Here is a 26,230-nt window from a genome sequence, read left to right on the forward strand (position 1 = left end):
AGTGCCCTCTGCTTGACTGATGGAAGAAACAATAGTTGCTCAATCAGATAATTAGCTGATAAGTAGTTAACTACGGCTTCTTCCCTCCCTTGTATAAACATATAAGGGCAAAATGATCACATATTACCACATTTTTAATAGATTTCGCACCTCTCATTGGCATCTATACCGACTTTGATATCTCACAAATGGGGCAGCTACTGAGAACCGCGCCATGGACCGTTCAAATCCACAAATGCAAAAATAAATAAACAAGATTACTGGTAACTTAAACCCAAATTTGAAATAGATAGCAGAAGTATTCCCTCCGAATCTTTAGCGGTTCGAAGATACGGAGTAGGCCGCATCCAATGGAAAACGCGCAAGAAGAGAGTAGAAGAGTTTCGCCGAGCTTTAGATACACTTGAAGTCCCGCCGTCAAGAGGGAGATAACTTTATCAAATTACATACATATCAAATGTTCTTTGTCTTCCCTCCCCCTTTTCACCTACTAGTGTGTCTAAGGCATGAGCCTGCTAGGTAAACCTTACTGATGAGTCCGCTAGCAGGCTTTGGACGAAACACACTTTTTTTTCTTCTTCTTCTTTCTTCTTTTTTCCATAAAGATACGTTGACTGTTGTAGAGATGCTGACTGGTCTATAAGCGAAGATCGAGTCCAGAGATGTGGTGACTCTCTCTGTTCTGTAATCGATAAACCAATCCGAGATGTTGACTGTAGTAATGTGGTAGTAGTAGTTCTTCTAGTTAGCGCGCTAGCCGGTATAGTTGTGGTGGCGATAGATAGTGTGTTACTGCTTTCTGTGTAGAGTGAGACAAGGTTGGTTGGGTTCTGCTGCGGATCGCTGGTGTCGCTGCTGGGGGGTTATGCTGCATTTTCCCTCTTATTTTTGATGCCGTGGAAGAAAAATCGGACTCCGGTCGACGGGATTTGATCTCGGGTCCCGAACGTTGATAACCTAAGGCGCTAGCCACTGCGCTGCCTTCGTCCGACACGAGTTAGTGTCGAATGTCGCTGCATGTCGTAGATCCAGTCCAGAGGTGCAGACTAATCAGTAATTGTAGTTCCAGTGAATTCTTGTGTTATTAAGGAAGAAAGCTCGGTGTGGGTGTGCTTTTTGAGCGAAGAACGCGAATTCGTTGTTCACGCTTTTTGTTAGGAAAGTGAGGGTAACGATGCGCGCTGCCCATTGGTTATAGCCAACGTTAATGAATGAGGATAGGAGGAGGAAGCCTCCAACCAACGTGGCTCGTGGATGACATTGTTCACGGGAAAAACTCGCTTTTCCCGTTAGGTAACAACCCGCTTTCTCGGTAATTTGTAAGAGCCCACAATAAACCTAAGGATTGTTCTAAGGACCATCCATAAACCGAGAACACTTACAGGATTAGAGATTCCTTCAAGCTATTAAGATTACGTCAAAAGATTCAGTTTATAATATGTAGTATTTAGTAGATCAGTATATACTATAAAGATTCAGACTGTGCACGGACCATCTTACGCGCCGTAACATAGAGGGTTATAAGAATACACGTAAAATAAAATTAAACATCGCAAAAGTAACTTAATTAGAAATGACTACATTGCATGATGTATAATATAATGAATTGAAATTGCATAGAAAAAAATTACAATTTTATAAAGATTTTACTACAGAATGTTTTAAAAAGATACTGATACTATTACATAGCAAAATAATACTTTAGTAAAGTAGATTTAGTAAAGTTTTATATACATCAAAATAAAAATATTAATAATAATAATAAAAAGAAAAATATTCACGAAAAATATTCACGAAAAATATATTACGTATATTCTTAAAATTATCTCCTATAACTACAATGTTAAAAAATTCAAGGAGAATTCAATAATGATAAAAGTAACTGAAATATAAATAACTGAAAAAAAATTATAAATGAAACATTGTTATGTTAACGGAACGTTACACCTTAATAAACTAAATATACGCATTTAGTATCATATCACTCTTCGTATTCATCCAAGACGCCAAAGCCTACTCACTTAATATGGTGTGGATAATCGATACGCTCCGTGTTGAATTTTCCTTTGACTGGATATTTTCGTTTCTATTCGTCAATCATTACATTGTATTACAATCACGGAGAAAGCAGATTTTTACAAGAGATAAAACATGGATTGAAACATAGTTCTGTAAGTTTCTAGTGAACGAAGCATGTCATTAAGTGGTTGTATTTCAAGCACGAACATGCAAATTAAAACTTTAACGAGTATTGTAACTGTTTGCAAGAAATGGAAACAATACGACAGATTGACGGTGCGTTGAAATAATAATAATTGGAACGATAACACTTTCATGGTCGAAATAAGAAAGAATACTATGTCCTCGTTGACAAAAAGTCTCTTTCTTTGTTATCGTAAACGAATCGATGTTGCGCACGGATATAAGATTTCTCTGTGATTTCCGCATTTCTCGTTTACTCAGCTCTGGAATATTCTACCGAGGCAAGGAACATTTTAAATTACATGAAAATATCGAACAATTGCAGTCCACAGTGCAATCAGTTGTGTCAATCTGAATATCTCGCATTACGATTGACTCATCGTTATTTTGTCTGTTTTGGAGTGCTATGTTATTTATATTATTTATGTTTATTATTCATAGTTTCTATAGATCATTGCTTCAAACTTCTCATTTTCAATAAATAATTTCCGTCAAATATTTCGAATCTATTTGTAAGGTGGAATTTTTCAATTTACATCATCTTATAAATAACAAGCAATTTCCAACGAAAATTGTTCGACATTTTTCTCAATTTCGTTACGCAGCAGGTGTTCCAATAAAATTCAAAGGCCTACTAGCAGATCTCGGACGAAACACTTTACTCCCTTTCCCTTCCCACTTTGTTTCTCCTACATCCCCCTGCTTTATCAAGTTGTTGTGTTAGGTATTTACGACTCAGCAGTTGTGGACCCTACATATGGTGGGCAAAAGAAGATAGGTTCACGCAGAGACAGCAGCGGGGTGATTTACGCGCCGGAGGTGTAATATTGTGTCGCAACGAACTGGTTGGTTCCTAAATATTGCATTCTCAATGTTCCTTGGACGGCCTTTGGGAGACAAAACATATCATTAGATTAAATAAGATAAGTATACATATCATTAGTCTATAAGTCCAAGTATCCCCTCCATATCTTTGAAAGCGACTGGAAGATACGGAGAGTAGGCTGCTCCAATGGAATATGGCGCAAGAGAGGGTACGAGTGCCGAGCTTTAGATACAGTTTGAAGCCCTGCCGTGAAGAGGGAGATACCCCGGATTTTCGTGTGACTTCCCTCCCTCTTCTCCTCTTCCCTATGTGTCTAAGGCATGAGCCTGCTAGGTAAACCTTACTGATGAGTCCGCTAACAGGCTCTTGACGAAACACTTTTTTTTCTTTTTCTTCCTTTTTGTATTGATTGTAGTAATATGTCTGAGGTGTGGAAGTAGTTCTCCTAGTTAGCGCGCTAGCCGATATAGTTACGGTGGCGATAGTGTGTTACTGCTTCTGTGTAGAGTGAGACAAGGTTGGTTGGTTCTGCTGCGGGTCGCTGGTGTCGCTGCTAGGGTACTGCTGCATTTTTCCCCTCATTTTTGATGCCGTGGAAGGAAAATCGGACTCCGGTCGACGGGATTTTGATCTCGGTCCCGAACGTTAATAACCTAAGGCGTTAACCACTGCGCTACCGTCGTCCGACACTAGTGTCGAATGTCGTCACATGTCGTAGATCCAGTCCAGAGGTGTCGACTGATCAGTAGTTGCAATTCCAGTGAATTCTCGTGTTATTAAGGAAGAAAGGTCGGTATGGGTGTGCTTTTTGAACGAAGAACGCGGATTCGTTGTTTATGCTTTTTGTTAGGAAAGTGAGGGTAACGATTATATAATTATATAATTATATATATATCCATTCTTTTCCTGAATTAAAATTCTAACTGAAATACTGAATAAATGTTCAAAATTTTGATTTCAATGAAAATATCACAATTCAATCAAATAAAATTTCAATCACAATATAAAATGTGTAAAATTTAAATGAAATTGTAATGTCGAGCGTGTAATTTTCATACTGATAAAAAGAGATATATATATATATATATATATATATATATATATATATACAGTGGAAAACTGAATGTATGAACGTGAAAATAAATTTCCATTATATTTTAACAAATTGTCAATTTTTGAAAATGTGACACTTTGTTATAAAAAGCTTAATACCTGTTCTTTGTAGCTTATAACCTTTTAAACAATACCATATCATAAATGAATGCTTTAATGCTGGAATAGTAGGTAAAACTTGCTTGGTGTAACTGTAATAGATGAGTCAATCGAATGGAAGTTAGCAGCACAAAAGATCGTTTGTATTAATTACAACGCAAGACTGTTACCATTTGTACTCTATTGTACTGCAACACAGTACTTTTTATACTACAGTAGTTTCTCAGATAAAAATACCTGAAAATGTTGCATTTTAAAAGATCTTTTCCAAGTAAAATATTAAATACAATACATTTTCCTATTTATTAAAACATATAAAATCTTTTCAGAAAACGAAATCTTTTATAAGAAAAAATTCTTTTACAAGTAAATTCTTATATAAGTAAATTCATACATTGTTAACAGCATAAATTGTAAACCCAGAACTTCTTCTATATAGGATGAATTAATATAAAATAAAATATTAATAACATTTGAAGAAGAATAAGATTCATTTGTAAAAAAGGTTGCTCCTTTCTACATATTTGAATTAAATACTTATTGTCGCTATATAGTATGCTGCTTAGCAAATATTTTAAAAAATCATACTTCTTAACTACCTTACGAAAAATAGTTATTTACATTTAAATCATAAAAAACTAAACAGTGGAATAATGAGTAAATTTTGCATAAATGCAACATTATTGATAAAGGTACATAAAGTACATAAAGGTACTTGCATATTGTTTCATCAAGAAACAAAAATTATACAGTCGATAATTGATCGCCTGATCCACATAAGAGACCGGTCGTCACCCCCACAACTAGGGCCAAGTTCCTTTCAATGGGTCCTAGTATTCCCTTTGACACACCATAAAGTTCGACGGCTGAGTAGTGCGACCTAAACGGAATTCAATTGCCCATGAAACAATACTAATTATTTATGAAACAATAACGAAACTTTTTTATTTCTGATTCTTTTTAAATAAAACTTTCACTGAGGTATTTGTCAGATTTTCCCCATTAAAATGAGACCAAACACGATATAGTTTAAATCTCATTTTCATGCATGTACATATATTTAATAGACGAAAGAAAATAAGTTAACATCATTGAATAAGCAAATATGCTTCAAATTACATATATCGTGTTTGGTTCTGTTTTAATCAGAAATGCTTCGCCATTACACTGATAAAAGATTCGTTGAACGAGAACTGGAAAGAGAAAAAAGTGCGTTAATGCAATTAACATTATCCAACCGATATGTTTCTTTTCGTCAAGCCCATTTTCGGATCTCTCTCTCTCTCTCTCTCTCTCTCTCTCTCTCTCTCTCTCTCACTTACTCGGACTGTCCTTTATATCCGGAAAAATGGCGAGTCACATCTATCATATACATACAATCAAGTGATCTACACTCTACGCGACAATTCATCGTCAGGGAATCGCGATTTTCGATCAATTGCGTATAGTATAGAGACAATACTGTATTACATCAAAAGATATTTTGCAAAAATCAAAGAAAATTTCCATGATTTAGAAATGTCAATGTTTACTATAAATAGATACCCTAACTTCCTCAAAATAATATTTTAGTAAAGTAGATTTAGTAAACTTTTATATACATCAAAATAAAAATATTAATAATAATAATAAAAAGAAAAATATTCACGAAAAATATATTCTTAAAATTATCTCCTATAACTACAATGTTAAAAAATTCAAGGAGAATTCAATAATGATAAAAGTGACTGAAATATAAATAACTGAAAAAAAATTATAAATGAAACATTGTTATGTTAACGGAACGTTACACCTTAATAAACTAAATATACACATTTAGTATCATATCACTCTTCGTATTCATCCAACACGCCAAAGTCTACTCACACCAACTCAATGCCAAGATGCTAGAAGTTCAATGGTTCCGTCTATCCCTAAACAAGTCTTCGTGATGAATTAGAACGACGTCAAAACGATCACGTTCGAATTCAAGACATCCTGTATACGTCACCGATGTCCCTATCGATAATTCGCCAGTGACTCATGCTCGAGTACCTCGAGTTCGATCTTGAAATAATGAGCTGCCAATTAGCCGGAAATAAAAATTTCGTCCTTCCGATCGATTCGTACCGGAAAATTAGATAACAAGGTACAGCTTGGCCACGTGCTCTGCGATCATTTTTTTCTCCTAGTCCCTTTTCAATATTTGTTCCGACATGCGAAATGTTACCCTGTCATGAAGTAAAATCAACGACGACTCGGCGATCCACGCCTGGCCCATCGCCAAATTCACTTTCGAAGAAGACGTCGTAATACAACACAATTTGTGTTCGTTTTCTTCGAAACGAGCATGAAAATTGTATGTACCCGTGTATCGTCGAACCGAGATAAATTTAATGTAGTACACAATTTGTAGTTCCTTGGAATTTTTAAATTGATAAGTTAAAATTAATATTTTTGACAAATTTAAACTAATATTGTGTGCATAGTCGATACGCTCTGTGTTGAATTTTCCGCTTTGACTGAATATTTTCGTTTCTATTCGTCGATAAATTTCACATACGATATTTTGTATAATCTAGTGTCAGGGTTTAATTATCAATAATTTTTATTCTTGACTGTTAAACATTTTTATTTTATTAACAACAGTATGCTATTATATAGTAATATTACAAATATTACAGGACGTGTATTATGCGGAAAACTGGTGATTTTGATAATGTTAGCTGTCAGAGTCTCAGAAATTGATACGATAGGAAGCACGTCAAAATGACGTATTTGTGTATATATAAATGATGTAGTAAATACGCGAGTTTAGCAAACAACTAACTTTTATGTAGAATCTCGTTCCTATCGTTGGGATTTACTAATATAGTCTAAATATTTTATTCGAGTATAATAAAGTCGGCCATGCATATATAGACAAATTACCGTCGTGTTTGCTTCCGAAAATAATCCTTGACCGCAGAAAATTGGCCGTGCTTCTTATATGCGACAAAAATAATTTCTTCATCTCCCAAAAGTCATCTTCGAGCGTTATAAAATCTTTTGTGTCATGACAAAATGGAATATTCCAGATATTTCGATTGCTTCATCACTTGTGAAACTATATTCGAACGAATCAGATAAACATATATATTTTACAATAAATTAAAGCTATTTCCCTTTTACATCTACCGTAAGACGAGGAGTAACATATCAATATACATAAATAAATTTATTTTTAATTTTCCAAAACTAGATATTTTGCTTTTCGAAAAGAAGTTACTTTTTCCTAAATTTCTTTCTTCGATCATCGATCATGCAATTAATAATACTCAACTGAAATTACCATTTTTATAAATTCTACCATTTTTCAGAAAAGATTGATTTCTTTTCAAAATTTTTGCTGTTGCAGTGTTTGATTTATCATTAAACTGCAGATATTTATTCGTTAATGGAAATTAAATATACGAAAATATATGAAACGTATAATGACATGTAAAAATATATAAAATATTTAAAGTAAAATACTCGTTGTATTGTTTAATCATATTCATAAAAAATATGAACTTACATACAAATTTGTTATATTTGTCACATTTCAAGGAACAAGTGCAGAATGATTCAAGGTATTATATCTCTGCGTTGTAATTTGTAGTCAAAGGAACTATTATTATTAGTATATAAATTTCTTGTACATGAGATCTCATTGCCAAAGCTCAACAATCCGTTTTTAGAGAATCCTATTTTTTGGAGATGCTGACGAGTAAGTTGAGAGTGTAACATCCTACATAAGCACTTCTAGGATTACACGAACCTTAAATTCGAGGAAACGAGGTGACCTTTCGCTGATAGGATGGAAACTACTTTTCTTCCGTCATCCTCTTCTAACCAAAGATTAGCCTTCTACGATAGAATAAGTCAAACTTAAATTTTCTTCAAAAAATTTAATAAAAATTCCACAATTTGAAAAATAATTCCTTAAGTAGAGAAGTTGTTTCATTAATATTATCCATTAATATATGCAACTGATAGTAATAATTTTATCATTAACTATTATTATATGTATAAAAGTTATATTAATTATTACAATTATTACAATTAACTTACTGATTGATAAGAAACTAAAGATTTTTAATAACATTCCTCTAATGATTGATAATTTTATAAATTTAGAAGATTCTACTCTTTTATAGGTAAATGGAATAAAGAAACAACTATTTTGCTATTCGACAAATATATTTTACTTATATTAAATTTACTTCGATTTGCAAGCAATAAAATATTCGATCATTAAGCCTATACCTAGTCAGAAATTAAACATATGAATATGTATTTATTTATAATGTTTAGATTGCAGATATTTCTGCAAATTACATTTTTACGAGAACGATGAAATGAAATTTAACAAATTTAATTTTTTAAACAAATGTTTAACTTTGCACAAAGATCCTCAGTTTCTTAATATGTAGAAGCTAAAATAAAAGTAACCATATACTTTGTATAAGAAATTATTTTACAGTAATATAACACATAAATACAAAAAAGATAGAATACACAAAAGATATTCGTTAACTTTTTAATTTTAAATATCTCATCAAACAAGATTCACGTCTTTCTCCCTCAATTTCAAACCATATACGTATACCATCTGTTCTGCGGACGCAAAAACTGTAAAATAAAATCTGTCGAAAGAACGAATCTACTTAACAAGATATTATTGAGAAAAATTACAAAGTAATTGCATCCCAATGCACGTTTTCACGTTGAATCAAGCTTCTTGTTTCCATTTCTGCGCCTCTTTTAGCCGACCATTTTGGTCTGAGTTTGGTTTGCGTGCACGTACCGTGAACATACATCGTGTACAACCTGTACCCTCGTTGATACGATGCGTGTTTTGATTAAAGGGAGAAGCCCACAAGGGACTCTCGTTAATCCCTCCTTATCGTACGGAGGAGGCTTTGATACAGGATTGCAAGAACCAGCTTGGATAGCAGCAATTTACTTGCAATGATTAGAACCGCTGCGCACCGCTACGTGTGTAGGTGCTTGAAAAATTCCAACTCTGCGATACACTTACGTTGCATGCCACGTATAAACACGTACCAAAAATATAGTAGGTACGTATTAACCAAATATCATATATAAAATTTTATCCGACTCCATATTCACCTTAATAATAAGAAGACAAAAGAATCCAGAGAAATCTCGTTTCTATTTGAAACTGTAAAATATTCCAACAAATATCTATACCAGAAAACCAGGAAATTCGAAATAAAAATTCTTGCGCGAGAAAGTGGAAAAATTGTTCAAAGCGAATTTTTCTCTGGTCGATTTCGTGCGGATTTTTACAAATAATCTGCAAGATATTCAAATATAAAATTCGAAGGACATTGTGCGTAATATTATGTTTTTGTTTTACAGAAATAATAACAAAGGTCAGAACCGACTTCATTCTATTTCGTTCTCTTTTCCTTTAATTTTCTTTGAAACTCCCAATCGTTACTAAATATAAGTGCAAATATATTGTCGTTACCACTAGCACATACTCGTAAAGTTTTAAAGAAGCATGAAGTTCGAAGTTAAAATTCACCACTTATTTTTGTAATCTATGGGAGCATATAAAAGCTGCGCACGTTGTTCCATGATATTTCTTCTTTCACATTTCTTACAAAGTGTAATTTTTAAAATTACACCGACTCCGGGTAAAGGTAAAGAAGCAAAATACATTTTAGGTCACGACTCTTTAAAATCTCATTCGACTTATGAAACTAAGGGAAACTAAATAAGAGGAAACTCGTCCAGAAAGAAAGATTACAAAAGGTAGAGAACGATTGTCATAGGTCTGCGCATTTTATTTTTATAACTCTCGAAGTTGAGCCTGCGTAGCTATGTTTCGTGTCACGATAGTAAACTATTATGAAGTCTTCTGCTATTTTAAAAAACTTCGTGAAAGTAAAAATCATCGTGAATCCCAAAATTCTACTACGCTTGGCAAAAAGTGTCCAAGCGAACTTAATAATGTTGAACTAAATAAAAATACTGAACTTCTTGAGATGTAAAATGCTATGATACAAATATGTGTGTACATATATGTAAATATATACGTAAATACAATATATATGGAAAATTTCAACTATAATATTTAACAAATATTGACAAATAGATTGCTAAATATTCTTTCCCCAGTAACATTTCATCATCTTTTTCTACTACATAAGAAATTAAATTCTTGATTGCCTTTTTCGTATTTACTTCTTATCAAGCCGATTTAATTTTTCCATGTATTTTGCGCAAGTGAAGGAATATTATTACTGAAATTTGATAAATTACCAGTATTAATACAAATTTTTCCGTAACAGCAATAAATTTCATAACGACAGAAATTGAATTGTTCAAAACAATTCAACAAATTGCCATTTGATTATCCTTAAAATTGTAAAATTATAGAAATTCAAAAGCTGTAATTTCTACTTTGTCGATTTACTAATATTACCAACCATACTTCACTAATATAGTTAATTTCATAATGAATTATTATTATTAGTGAATTATTAATGCATTCATAAATTATTTTGCTTTGGGAAAAAGCTTTAGAAAAAATGTCAAGTACTTGATATAATGTTTTAAGACCAAAGACGTATTACCATCGCACCAAGGAGCATTCTATTCGTTTAAAACCGAAATACAAGATTTCAATTTGTTTCACGTCCATTCTTACTGCAGGAAAGATTATGGAGAAAGATGGTTCGGATTCCGCGCGCTGCAAATATCCCAAGAATGTTTAAACGAAACGCGATTTATAACAGAAGGAATGGCGCTCGCCAATTGTTCCTTTGCCAACGTCAAATGCTGTATCACCCCGCGCGTCTAGCAACAAGTTGATATTTCCGTTTACATGCAAACGTCCGTACGCTAACGTCGAGATCAAACCGATAGTTACGCGACAAGAACTGCTAAACACTTTAGAGGTAATGCCAACAGTTCCAACATAAACGCAAGCAGCGTCGCCAGAACGACATGCGAAATGCGTTCTGAATACGAGCTGGCTGAATGGTTATGTTATAATATCCATTTCACGCTCGAACATTTCGATTGATTCGTGCACGACGCATCTGAAGCCGATATAACAGGCATAAACCGCAAACGATTATAATCAGATACTTCGAAATGTACGGAAGAAGTAAGTCATATTTTCCTATTTTTTTGTATGGGAACAATTTTAAACTTTGTACGCTGAGATTCGCTTTCATTCGGTTTTCAAACTAAATACGCGTTTCTACCACGTTGTTGAATATTAAGAAAATATTGATTATCGTAATATTAGTTATTCGGTTGACTTTTTGAATTTATCATGTATTTCTTAAAAGCTCCTATCTGAATTTAACAAATTCAAATTCCTCGACATTTTTTTTAAATAATACGTAGCGTTTCTTTGGATATGGGATTTCAAGGATTTAGCATTATACGTAAAATTAATTGCTGTCTTTATATACGTTTGGTATATGAAATACAGATACATGTACAAGTGTATATACGAAATATGTATATAGAAGAAGTATATAGGAATGTAATACGAGTAATGAAAAAAATAAATAGAACGAAGAATCGCAGAAACGTAGAATATTTTCTAGCGAGTCTAAAGACTTGAAATTATAATCATCTACGGTTTAGCAAAATTAATATTTTAAATACAGTAATTTCGCCAGTAATTAGCAATATACGAGCACGTTTGGGAAATTAGTTCCGCAGAGTCAGGCTACATAGAAGTTTCTCTTGCTTTGGTAGAATTCTGCCAAATATAGCAAAGCCACAGAATTCGTATCACGCTATTCCACTAATGCCGGTTCTGCAAGAAATTTTCCACATATTAACGCGTTGATCGAATGGTACTGCATAACGGTATTAATAAAAATACCAGGATCTCGAATAATTCATCAAATTTCTCAATTAAAAGATATTTCGAGCACTAACGAACAAACCATTCCAGTTTCTTAAATTATTCTAGCTATACACAATATTTCAAACGACCGCTTTATCATGGCAATGAAAGCAACGTTGACGAGCATTCAAATATCACATTTTCAGAGCAACCTTTTCAATATTATGACGTAATTATAATAATTCCTCTAAAACATACAAATTCGATATTTCTTTCAATTTTTATATATCTGTGTTCTTCTGTTAAAAAAGATATATATTTTGCGGGTAAAGTGTTTCAGAATACATAAACTAAATTTTCTATAATTAATCTAGTCTGCAAATTGTGTATTTCTATCCCGAAATTGTGAAATTATCAATGAGAAAGTACTGATAAAAAATAATTTTGTCATTGTATCATTATATATCAACCGTATCAAAGAAACAGAAGAGAAAATCTTCTATAAATCACGTCTGCTTGACGTTACTAAAATTTATGATAGAAATATTACAACCACATTGTTGGTCGTTATAAACAATCATATTCGATGGCTTTCTATAATACAGTAGCTCATGTGTGTTATAGAAAACACTCAAACATAACATAATGTAATCCGACAACATTCGTCGAATTTCAAACGTACTGGGAAATGTTTAGTACGAGAAAATATGTAAACAGTCGATTATCTACTGTTAGTAAATCTTGATTATGTCTCCTCTATACACATGTGCCTAAGATACTTGAGGAAGGTCAAAGAGATCCACTATTTTATATAACCAACCTTTTTAATGTACACGGTTACAGAACCGTAAATAGAGACACTCATAGACCCATTTCAAGGTTTGTTTAGTCGCAGGATTGATAATATTCCTCAATTTGAAAGAGTAAAACCATGTACATATTGAGTCATTACGGACGTGCATTGATTCGATGAAAAATAGAAATTATTACTTTGGTTAAATATGTTTATGTATGATGACTTGAAAAAGTTACCAGTTGAGATTTAAAGATTTAAAGATTTTTTTTTTTAGTATTATGTACATTCTTGCAAATTTTTCCGTTGTATTTCCTATAGCTGAATAAATATCTGCTGTCTAATAATGCAACATACAACGGATTAAAGTACATAAACGCATGATCGTGTTATTAAAACGGCAGCTTTGTTATCATATTGGGAATGCCGTAAATTATGTAATAAGCTTTCCACAGCTTACACATATCCAGCATTAGCTAGCAACGTGAAGTACTTACAAGCTCAAAAGTTCTATTCTCTTCTTAACGCACACGCGAACCATTGCCAATCCAATGTAATCCTTCCTTTAGTAGCGACATAGCCGCTAGTAAAATACGATTTTCACCGTCTCTCAGACACTTTCACGGCGGATATGCCGCGATCAAAAGAGTTTCGTTTTGCTTTTGAGGATCTACCGTATTCCGGCTCCTCTCTTGAATATTTAATGGAGGGTCGTGATGTCTAGCCGTGCCATAGCCGCGGCATTTGATTAATAAATGGCTATGTATTTCTTCTATTCCTTAATCCGTCACAGATTTTGCTGTTTTTCGTGCTTAGTCTAAAAACATGTTTAATCTAAACAGAAAAGAATCTTGATATTTTGATCGATCGGTTATGATTCATTTTTTATTAAAAATCACAAGTTGAAGCAGCTGTGGTTGATTATTCAGTTAATTATTTAATTCTATCGCGTTTCATAAGCATTTAATTCAAGACGAAACGAGAATTAATATATCGATAAATTATCGATCGATTTTTATTCTAGATCACAAATTAATAAGTGATAGTTATGCTGCGGTTAATTAATTATGACGGAATCTATATCTTTGTATTATTGTACCCTTCCGTTATCGTATTATAAAATATTTAACATCAGAGAGCGTAGCTGTAATAGATTGTATTTAATTTGTTGGATAGAAATAATTAATTAAAATGAATGGAACGTTTCAATATTTGTTTCTGCTATTCATTTTTGTAACGTTATATTGGATCGGCATTTAAACTATGTGGTAGTGACAACATTACTTCAAAATAATATTAGACTACAAAATTGCAGATTATTTAAAATTTGATTGATTTAAAAATAGAAATAATTCTGACTTATTCATCTAAATTTGGATATATGAGAATGCTTTTATTTGTAATATTTATGACATTTATTTAGCTTTGTAAATGTTTATAAATGATTAGACACAGCTTAGAGAACCTTATTTAGGTAAAAAATAATTCTTTTGTAACATTACCTTCGTAGTTTACTACAAACAGTAGGTTTTAACATTTCATTGTTTTAGAAAGAAGAGTGTACATAACTGTAATTTAAAATTTTCTTGAAAATTTATTCAAATAACAAATTAGAAAAGTAACATGGAATCGAAAAGAGAAACAGGAATAAATCTTACCGAAAAGTCTGGAAAATCCTTAAAAAAAAGTTCGTTGCCAGTTGATGTATCTCGCTTCCGTATTTTTTTAACTTAATTTTCTACCCCATTCTGTTTTATGTCACAACACTAAATTAGGATCCTGTTCTATTTTTAAAAATCACATAGCCGTGAAGCTTTAAATCTCAGTCTACAGTTTCTATTATTCTTCTCAGTTCTATTCTGAAAATAGTACTTTGTTCTAAAATCATTAATTTTACGTATTTATTTATTTTCCAAATCATTTATCGCACACTTTTAATAAATACAATTGCTGTATGATTCATCAATCAAGTTAATCACACCTTAATACTTAATTTTCTCTATTCAAACTACAAACGAATTTCTAATTATTTCACATTTCCAAGGACGATTAAATTTTCTTTTCCTTTTACAACGTAAATATTACGAGTGCGTTATTTTGTCTATTTTATACATTTTGTATATTAAGTTGTATTCTTTCAATTTTCGCATCTACACAGTGTCTGTAAAAAATATTCGCAACCATCTTATATATTATTACAGCACTGATTTTGTTACTAATTAATTAGATCCAAGTATATTGTGTATCGTTTAACAACACTTTTATCTGACTAGAAAAATTCGATACCGTGAAAATGAAACGTAGAACCTGACAAAAAAACAATTCAATATACTTTTCGTAGTCACTGTAAATTTCTCATAAATGCATACACAATCCACAGTCACATGATGGCATTCGCAACGTTTCTTAATTGCTGGAACAAAAACACTTGGCTTTGCAGCCTCTACAATACATATACAAAACCTATTCTAACAATTCTGCGACGTTTGAAAGTTTCGATTCCCCTTGAAATAAGACCTCGATATAGCCTGCATCATCTTTCAACGGTTAAGAGACAAAAGTAAGAACCAGGAACCAAAACAAATCTCATTGTCCTTTTCAATCGTTCGTAGCTCAGTTTCACAGGGAAGTTTGACGAGAAAGGAGACTGTACCAATTATCTCGTCCTCTGAAAGGTTCCGAGAAGAAGTCGACGATCATTTCCCGCGGAGGGACAAGAAACAAGAGCAAAGTCGAAAGGCAACTGCTGAGAGGGAGATTGTATCAACGAGATTCGTGGCGGAGCTTTCCGTTGATTTCCACGAGACTTCCTGGTAGAAGACGCGGTACTAATCTCTTTGGCTGAAAGCCCGCCACCAAGGACCAACGGCTGTCTGTGGCGGTCAGATGAGACGGCCATGACGACGTCTGCCCAAAATTATCGCGCTGTTTTCCCGCAATCAACTTTTCCCAGACTGTTTTCACAGTACGTAATTATTTTCGCTTCCTTGACTTCCAAATCCCGGAAAGTGGTTATTAAATAATTTTCTTACATTTCTCGCTAATCTCGCTAAAGTAGATTTTTTGAACAACGTAGAAAAGACGATCAGCGGGATACTTGTTGTATCGTTCCATAAGCTTCACCATTTTTTTTCCTTGTCAAAAATGTAGTATCAAAATAATACGCAAGTATTATATGTAAGCGATGATGTATCAATAATGACAATGATATTCTTCCTCTTTTCAATTATGACATTGTATTTTCTATACTATTTTCTTCTCTATAATCTTTTTAATTATTTTTTAAATATTTTCTACGCGATTACCAATCGATATTTAACTAAAAACTAAGATAGTCAGAAAACAGAATATTCTCTCTGTATATCGTAACATAAATATATTTCAAATATCTTAAAACTGAATATAGAAATATCGGTTTGATCTTTACCTCGTTAATTACACTTATTCCTTTATCGACGAACCACTTTCCTCTATCGATATATTTACACCATTTGAAACGCACAGCATTCCACGTTAATCGAATTAGCCAAAGTATTATCGATTAGTTCGACGATTTATTCGGTTTATTTCCAGGTTGCAAATTCGTTTGCGACGTTATCGAACGATAGCTGAAATGTCAGCAAGCGTTTAAAAGCCACTTTAATCCGATCTTTATTTCGTTGGACATTTGGTTGAAATACCCGGCTCGAGAAATCACTAAAAGCTTCAAAGAGCGCGTAATCCAATTTCCAATGAGAATTGAATGTCCGCTATATCTAACAACTTACGCGATCGTGACCAAGTTTTCAATGACATGTATTCCGTTATTATTTCAACTTTTATTATCTATCAAGAAAAATTTCATGGACAAACATTCACAACAGCTACGTACCTCTACAATGTAAAAATTATTGTCTGGCCTTTCAAAGATTTGTATTTATCTGCCTCCTATGCGTTTCATAAGTATTTATCTTATAAATTTGTGCTTAATTTGTGTTAAAGTTATGATTGATTTGGTTTCATTATCATAATTAATTGCGTTATTAGTGTATCGTTTAAAGGAGAGCAATTGTACAAGTTAAACTAGTTCTCACTTTGGAAATCTAAGTTTGAGCGGATGAAAGGCATTGTTATTGGAATATCGATTATAAATTATATGAATTAGCAGAAATTACACCCATTCATTTTATAACTGTCGTAAAAGTTACGATACTTGTATAGAATCTACGATTTTCGATTAAAACATAGAAAGAATCAAATGAGATGCTTCCAATAAAAGCATATTACATTAAAAAAAAATGATTTAAAAAGATGATAAAACGAACTATAGAAATAGAATTACGATTACAATAAAAAAATATGTAATTCTAAGAAATTGATATTTGGAAAAATATGTTACCTTATTACTTGGAAAATATATTTATTGATTTGACGTTAAACTTTAGCGTCACTTCAAATCGTCGGTTCATCTCAAATCTTTTTCGTGCAAATTAAAATTGAAGAAACGAAAGAAAATAAAATAACATAAAATATTAATAACAGCTTATAATATGTGTTCCTGATCCGTTGTTACTTTTATAAATTAATAATTGAACTGATAACTAATAGTTTCGGACGAATACTTCGGAAGAAAGATTCAATCAGATTATAATTTTATAATCTCGATAGAATGGTTTTCGTTTACATATCCATCATTTTCAGAATATCTATTAGAAACTTCTTGCAAAGTCCAACATTATTTATAAATTCAAACAGTGACCTTTACCTCAAGGAGACAATCTCGTCAAGCAGATACGTTTCACATTCAAATAATGTGGAATCTAGAATCGCCAGAATCTTTTTCGTTTTAGTGGATTTCTTTCGTATCGGGATTACGAGAATATTTCTCTTCTAGTAAAAACTGATCCTTCAGATTCTACAAATTCTACTCTATATTAAAAGAGGAACTCTTATCGTATAACTATTCTAATTATATTGAAGAAACTGAGATTCTTCTACAAGTTAATACTTTATTAAATTAAGTTGCACCACTGAAACTTAATACTTCCGCCGCTATTCCGTTTTCTGGTACTTTCTTCAAGTTTCCCTCCTTTTCTTTAAAATTTGATCGGTATGATCGAATTTCCTCTCTTTCTCTCTCTCTCTCTCTCTCTCTCTCTCTCTCTCTCTCTCTCTCTCTGTTTATCTATACGAAAAGAATGTACGAAAACCAAAAATCATATGTATATGTGGAACTTCATGAAATTTTATGTGTATATGTTATGTATTGATCGAAATTTTCAAATTTTTGTTCTATGCTTTTATGAACAGACCGTGGAAGTTCATATATTTACATATATGAAATTCAGATGTGTTAGAATGCTCAGAATGTGAATAAAAATATATAAAGTATTTAAAATAAAGTACTGCTTACAAATAATTAATAATAAAACAATAATTTCACGAGAATTCTTCACACGTAAATTGGTGTATAAATTATTTATGGTATTGCGATTGATCTAAATGAAAAAGCTAACATCTCCTGCAATTGACGTTTCAGTGTAAAGAAGATACGAAAGTATCCACTGTTGCGTAAAGGTAACAGCTTTTATATGAAAATTCATTAAGTTGGTCTAAAATAAAATCATTGGAAGAAAAATTTGAAATGCAGATTTTGTTTAAATCCTTCATATTTAGTTTCTGCATATGTGTTTCGTTACGATAATATACGTATGTTTCTAAACTTGTCCTCCCCGCACCATTTCTCTAAATACTCGAAATTTGTAATATTTTAAAATTTAAACAGATACTGTTGTAAAATAAAATCTTGAAAAAGAGCTCACTTCCTTTCTCGATTACGTATACCTATAAGTGTATAATTTTCTGGTCAGATTTCTCTTTGGAAAAGAAATCAATCGATTATAACGTTCCACTTACAGGAAAATTTATTAATTTAATGATCATAGTTCTCCATTCGTAGGAAAAAGATAATTTTTTCAGTAATAATGACTCTAATAGAATGATAAAGATAGTAAAATACTAACTATGAAACTAACCTTGGTTTCTTCCAAACTTCTAATCCAAATCAAATTTCTAAAATAGCTATCTCGAAATACTAAACGAAATTCCTTATCTAATCTATAATTCTAAAATTAATATCATTTTTATTATTTTGATAATAAGTACTTACGTTTATAATAAATAATACTTTCCTAACTAACTATTACAAAGATTACTGAACATTTTATAACGATTTTTGTCATTTTTACCAACAGTAATAGAGGATAATAATATAGGTATAAAAAGTAATATATAAAAAATACAAGAACAGAAATTAGAGAAAGAAATGGATAACATTTCTCTGTCATAAAATAATATTCATATTATAGATCATATATATTCTACTCTTTTTAACTAAAATGTCTCATTTCGAAATATACGAAAAGTCTGAAGTTTTACCATTTTTGTGTCGTCATTTTCCTTCGCACAATTTAAAAATATTTAATTATTGTTTAACATCATGTACAATACAACTTTGATTAAAAGAGTCAAACACGAAGAACTACGTACCCTGAAAAATGAACAAATGCCAAATACAACATTTTAACTAAGAACAGTATCGTATTTACTGTTTAACAAATCGTTTCCAAAGGATTAAACCGGTCTTCTACATTTAACGAAGCAAACCAACATTCGCAAAAAAGCTGCTATACTACCATCTCAAATCGTTTGCATGGAAATGATTTTATTTTATCCCATGCGATTTCCTGAGGATTTACGGCACCTGCCACGCAAAAACACACGAGGGACCCATCGATTAACCCAACGTTCATTTCACTTGTGCTTCTTTCTTTCCTTTAAACTCGCCTGCGTCCATTATTAGCCTCGTAGCATCGAGCAACGACATTGTTCGCGGTGTAATATCAACAAAACGGCAAGTTCCAACGTATAACGCGAAAGTTTCGTCATAACGCCGAAGATGAATATTTCTAGAACGTGAAGGAAAGCCAACGTCGCGTAAATACGGCGGGATCGCGGTGAAAAGCAAGCTGAGCTTTTAAGGGGCAAGTTTTCGCATTAGCGAAAAGACGTAACGTAACCATGGTCACATGCTTCAAGACAATTACGGATACTTCGACACTGCGACACGAAATCGTCGAAATTCTGTGACACTTAAAAGAGTTCGTTTCTCGTAGCAGTCATTTCCCTTCGTCTTTCGCTTTACGTAGTTCTATCTCTTTGTATAATTACGAAGTAAGGTTCGGTGCAAAGCGTTTTAATAGTGCTGTCTCTTCGAAGGAAACTTGTCGCTTTTAATTAAATGTGCAATTAACAGAGTACGTTAGTGGAACTATCTATCTTGGAAAATGCTCCAGAAGATTAAAAGTTGGTTGTCTTCGCTTTTGTCAGCGTGCTGTTTTTTTTTTAAACATAATAGCAATAATACGTCGTTAGAGGATGATGACGATTATGTATTTATCATTTATCTTTAGTAGATGAGTTTATCGTACTTCTTTCCCTTACCGGGATGCGTTAAATTCACATGGTTAATTTCCAGTAGGTAGAAAACTTATTTTAGATGTCGTTTTTAAAATTTTATGCTTTGTGACTGTTTCACAAAATGGAAGAGCAGTAGTTTAACGAGAGAAGTATCCATGTATAAGTGCAACAATGCACACCGTCTCTTTTAACCATACGTCGAATAATTTTACTCTAATTTTCTTAAACTAAAATTTCTAACACTTAATGAAATATTTGCATAATTTTATATATCCAATAAATAGTGACTACACTTTTCACTATGATCAAATAGAGATAAAATAACTAAGAATTGAAATAATTTTTTAAATCTAAACTAGCTTTAATTAAAAGAAACAAACATTTAGGTATGTGTACATAAAATATTTTTATCCAAAATACTCGATACTAATATATGGAATTAATTATGCATTAAATAAATTGCGATATTTAAGAAGTATTATAGTCGCCCTCATTAATATCGTCTTCTCTGAAAATTTTAAATGAAAGCAACTCTGTGACAAAACAAAAATAGAGGCCTATTCATTACTTGCACCACATTGGGTTCTGTCACGACAAAGCATCTTTCACACTTCACAGCGTGCTTCTGCATTTCAAAAAGACCGACAAAACATCAAAGTAGTTCATTTCTTACCTTGCGTGCCCCGTTCCTTTTTCTTCCGCCGCAGTCTCCTCTTTTGCACTTTCTCCTTGTAATTAGATGACGAAGAATCGTCGCAACCCGCCGCTTCCTGTTTCTCCGCGATCTTCTTCGCCTCCTCCTGCCTCTTTTTCAGCAGCTCGTACACCCTCTTAAAGTAATCTCTAGCAATGTCCTCGTTCGATTTGTTCGTTAACACGCCTCCACTATTCGAACAGTCAGTATTATCAGCAGATTGTTCATCGAGATTTCCTTTCGAATCATTCCGCTTCACGCATTCCCCCAAAGATGGTAATTCCTCGCTACCATCCACGATCTTGAATGTGTCGCTTTTCTTCACATTCGACCGCGTGTATAACTCCTTATAGTCATTGAAGGCCTTCTTGGGAATTGTGCTATAACCACAATCCGGAGAATTCACGTTAGATGAATTAGTTTCATGATTCTTCGCTTGAACCTTCGCTAATATATGATTCCTGGGCGTGTCGGGCTTCTTATCAACGACCAGATAATTTTCCTGTAAACTGGTACTTGGCCTATCGTTGACAGAGTCGTTAGAAGCGTCGTTAGAAATCACAGTGAACGAATCGCCCAAGTTAACCCGACCATCATCCAAAGTTCCTTGATTCTCGAGACTGTTTCCTTGTTTCAGTAATGGATTCACGCAATTCTGCAAGTTCTGACAGATTTTGCAATTCTTAAAAGAACACAGATCCGTCTGAAGATCTTTCCATCTCGGTTTACTCATAAAGTCTTCCTCTTTGACTTCTCTGGCGTCTGATTCGCGATGCTGTCTCTCGTGCTTCTTTCTCTCCTTATACTGGCGCCAGGACTCTTCGACAGTGTCCTGGCACCCGACACGCCTCGGAGGATTCTCCTGCTCCGAGTCCAGACTGCCTCCCATCTGACCCAGCAACACGTCGCTCTTCGTTTTTCGGTAGAGCTTCCGTTTCTCGGCGGGCTCCCTCGTTTGGGAACTTTGTCGACGATTCGTGCCAGTCGTTTCCGCGGCTTCGAGGATCGTCTCGCTCCTGGAACGGCGGTACGCTTTTTGCCCGAACGAATCTTTGGAACGCGACCTGTCGGCCCTCAACGATCTCTCCCTCTCGATCTGCCTGATGCTGCCCGCTTTCTGCCTGTCCTTCTGAAGAATCTCAGGATCGAACCTGATGACGCTCGTCTCGCTGCGCACCTTTCGGGTACGATAACCTCGCGGATCCTCCGGCTGCCTGTAATCCGAGTACCTCTTCTGAATTCCAACGCCTGGACGCGTGTTGCTCCGACTCGAACTCCTCGACTGTTCCAGTTCCATCCTCTGTTGAATCTTCCTTCTCAGAAACGATCTCACCCTTTCTAGCTCTTCGTTCTTGATCTTCCTGCTGACGTTGGTGTCTTCCGGTTTCAAAGTCTCGTCAGAAGCTTCGTGCGATTCGTTGTCCACGGAATTGTTCTCATCGTTGCGTCCTCTTTTGCTTCTCACATCTTCCTCTCTAATTGCTTCTCTGAGACGGGTCAAACCGTCTTTGATCCTCTGACTAAGAATCTCATTGTCGTTCTCATTAATTTTTAATTGTGGGTCCTCGTTAGATTCTTCTTCCTCCACGTGCACTAATCTTGGCAGAGTCTCGCTGTGACTCCTCAGATAAGCCTTCACCTTCTTACACCTCTCCTTGGCGATCTCCTCGGCATTCTTTCCCACGGTATTCTTATTTCTTAGGTCGTCTATAATCTGCTGTCTTAGATAATCTCCTATGGAATACCTTTTCGAATTTGCCTTCTCGTCGCTCTCTCTCGACGCGCTCTCGCAACCACCAGAATGTCTACTCTTCTTTTTCTTCTCCTTCTCCTTCACCGTGACCTCGCTCTTTGATTTCCGCGGTTTGTAACCAAATTGAACAGACCCAAACTTCGTACTGAATCCGTCCACGTTCCTGTTCCCTTGAGCAGGAAGCGCAATCGTCGAAGACGTGGAGGAAGATGAAAAGGACGAAGGAACGGTGGAAGGTTTCTCGCTTGTGGATCTGCTGCTTGGAAACTCTTCGTGCGAGCTGAGACCTTCACGAAAAGAGCCTCTGGCCCGCTGCGCTGTTCGTCCAGTCGTCTCGACCAGAAGACGGCCATCCTTGTCCAACAGCTGGATGACAGGAAGCTTGTCCGCGGACGTGGTCAGCTCCCACTCCCAGTGGAGCGGCTTGTCCAGCTTCAATCTGATGATCGGTTCCGTAGGTTCATTGGAAGACGAAGAATCCGGATTGACCAGGCTCGACGACGACGTGGCTGTTATAATCGGGTGAGCGTTCTTCATGTTTCCGGTTCTCGCGCTCTCGTGCACAAGCCGAGGCAGTTTTCGTTCTTGCGCCGCGCCGGGTTCGATCACCTTCGCAGCTCGAGGGCCACCGTAAACTTTTCGTCCCCCTTAACGATTTCAGCGAAACGATCACCTCGATGTTTGGACCCAGTTGACTTTTAACTTACAGCATAATGTTTCGATATTTTTAACCATATACGGGAAATTTCAATTAGTTTGATCCCTATCGATTGTATGATGGATTAACGTGATTCCTATCGATCGATTCTTTTGATTGTGTAATCGATTAACGCGATTTTTGTCGCTCGACTCTCTTGATTATACGATTTATTAACGTGATTTTTGTCGTTTAATTTTTACTTTGTAAGAAGATTCCTTAATTTTTTTATTTCACAGTTAAATTTAAAAGATTTTTAATTTGCCAATTTTATTTTGTTTTATGGTTACATTTAAATGATTTTCATTTTGTACAGGGCTTCTTTTTATAGTCAAATGTAGCGATTTTTTCTTCCCGGGGGCCTCCTTTGCTCTCTATTTTTACTTTATAGCTAACTTTAAATGATCTATTTTTATTTTGAAATCAAGTTTACGTGAAATCTTTAGTTACTGTACACATTGATTTATATCAGAATTTTAATATAACTTGTTCTTATTTTTGTAAATTAGAGATTGAAAGCTTGTCACCTCGTGGAATTATCAGTATGCTCTTTTTTCTTCGATGAAGAATATTTACAGAAATACCAAGCTCGATAGTGGGCAAAAATTAGCAAACATTTATACTGGCGAAAATTCTTCTTCCCATTATACTCGATCATTGATTTCGATTGGAATATACGCGTAACAGAGCCAAGATTTGTATTTTCACAACTCGAAGCTGAATATCAATATTCAAATGTTCATTTAGACAGTTATCGATGTATGTATGAATATTTCTTCGCCATAACACGCAAATATTTGTACGTATAGAGAAATATTTTCAAAATGAAATGCAGTTATTTTGATCGAGCACCGTTGCAGCCGCAAACTTCAAAATTGTTGCTAGTTCTTTCAAACGAATACTTGAAACACACCCAATACAGCTTCTAGATCCTCGAGAAATATATTCGCTGATGTATTCATATCGTCCTACATCTTGCTATATTTTTCGTTCTTCGTACATATAATATTTCTCTTTTTATTTGAAAATTATTTATAAATTAAATTTCAATTTCAATCTCACTTTATCCGTCACTTAACTGAGTTTTACATTCTAATTAAAAACTGTTTTCAGATTAAACCTCTGCTTGAATTTCACTTTGCTTTTCACCATAAAATATACTTGTTTTTACTTAAAAATTGTAACCGAATTAAACATTGGATATCATCTCTACACCTTACGGTATTCCCATTTTTATCTGAAAATTATTTACTAATTGAATTTCTCCACCTTATGGCTTCCACTTTTTATTTAAAATTTATTTTAAAATCAAACTTTCACATTTATTCATACATATATATTTATTTATTTATTTATTTCAATATGAATACATATATATATTTCTTCGGTTAAATATTTTTTAAAAATTAATCTTCCGTTTCGATCTTCGAAAAATGAAATGTTGATTGAAAACGAAAATATGTTCGTCACGTAGAAAACACTGGATCACTTGTTTACTTTATTACCATTCCGGTTAATCAATCGATCGATATATCCAAGATCGCACGATCAAACATTGTTCCACATTCGTTCACGTTTGCTTGTTCACCGATCCACGTTTCAATCTGCAGGTTACTCCAGTTGCTCGCAAACGCAACCAGCATGATATCCGGCGCGCATGAAACGCGATCGAGAATTATTGTTCGATGGCGAATCGAACGGACGCGCGTTACGTCGCTTATGTAACAGCCGACCTCAGATGCTTGGCAGCTTGTCAGAATCGAGGGAGTCTGACTTTGGGATGTTTCCGAAACCGCTTCATATCGTATTCACTATCCTCTGTTTCGTTATGTTTGCGTTTATTATTCACGAATCAGCTCGCGAATTCTCCTTACACGAAGAACTAGCGTCAAAACTGTGGAGAGCTGCTTGTTCCCTCTTAAGAAACAGGGAACACGTCTGTACGAAGCTATAGAAGAATAGCTTTTCGTGGCTTCTAAGAGGAAACCATGACAGAAAAAGTGAACGAACGTGGTCTGCAGCGAACTTCTAACGATGGTTGTACAATTTTTAACACTTAGATGTACGTTTCAACGAAGACCCTTTAATTTGTTACGTACATTCGTAAGAAAGTAATATTTTGGCAGCTGAATTTTTAGATATCGTTAAATATATTCGAGTACCGTAGCGATTTTATTATAACTATTTTTAAATTCTAAAACGATATTGACGCTGTTCGTGAATATCTTATCGTAATTAGAATTAACTTTCAGAAATAACCGTGTAAAAAAATTTCAGTCGCTTAAAACTTGGATAAACGTAATGACACAGTTTGCGCTCCGTGTGATCACACGTTGCGTTACGTCCTACATAACGTTAATGCAGTATAACTATAGTATCGATCCACGGTACATGCTATGTTCCAATATAGAATCACGATGTCATTCAATTCAAAAGGACAACTTATTTCCCAACTTCACGGCACAACATCCACTTTCAAGGAAACTAGCACAAACCGAACGAAGACCGGAACATATGAAACTACAATCCAAAGCCAACCACCTTCTAGAAATTTTCTAAAAACTCAGATATGATGTCACGAGTAACTAAAGCGGAGCAAGTCCAGCACGACGTTGCGCGAGGAGACATTGAAATAGACGTCTGGCAAGAACCTTGCAACGTTCGCCGTTGGTCCATCGGAACTGTCGACACGAAGAAATGGTGGTTCGCGGCGGACGCCAAAGCACGCGTGTTTACAAGCAGCCGGTTATAA

The 26,230-nt window shown here is 34.2% G+C and overlaps 1 protein-coding gene across 3 annotated transcripts in view; it reads right to left on the bottom strand.

Annotated features, from left to right (window-relative positions):
- Positions 1-24,807, bottom strand: part of LOC139990356 (uncharacterized) — a 229,324-nt gene extending 204,517 nt beyond the window's left edge. The window contains exon 1 of one of the 3 annotated variants that reach the window (XM_072009566.1): positions 21,008-24,807. In XM_072009566.1, coding sequence (XP_071865667.1) covers positions 21,008-23,318 — 2,311 coding nt within the window. In that variant the 5' untranslated portion in view covers positions 23,319-24,807. The remainder of the gene's footprint in view (positions 1-21,007) is intronic. The other 2 variants (XM_072009565.1, XM_072009564.1) reach the window with 2 other exon arrangements.
- Positions 24,808-26,230: the final 1,423 nt, after the last annotated feature.

Source organism: Bombus fervidus, chromosome 8 (assembly GCF_041682495.2).
Source record: "Bombus fervidus isolate BK054 chromosome 8, iyBomFerv1, whole genome shotgun sequence".
In the NCBI taxonomy this organism is placed as follows: Eukaryota; Metazoa; Arthropoda; class Insecta; order Hymenoptera; family Apidae; genus Bombus; species Bombus fervidus.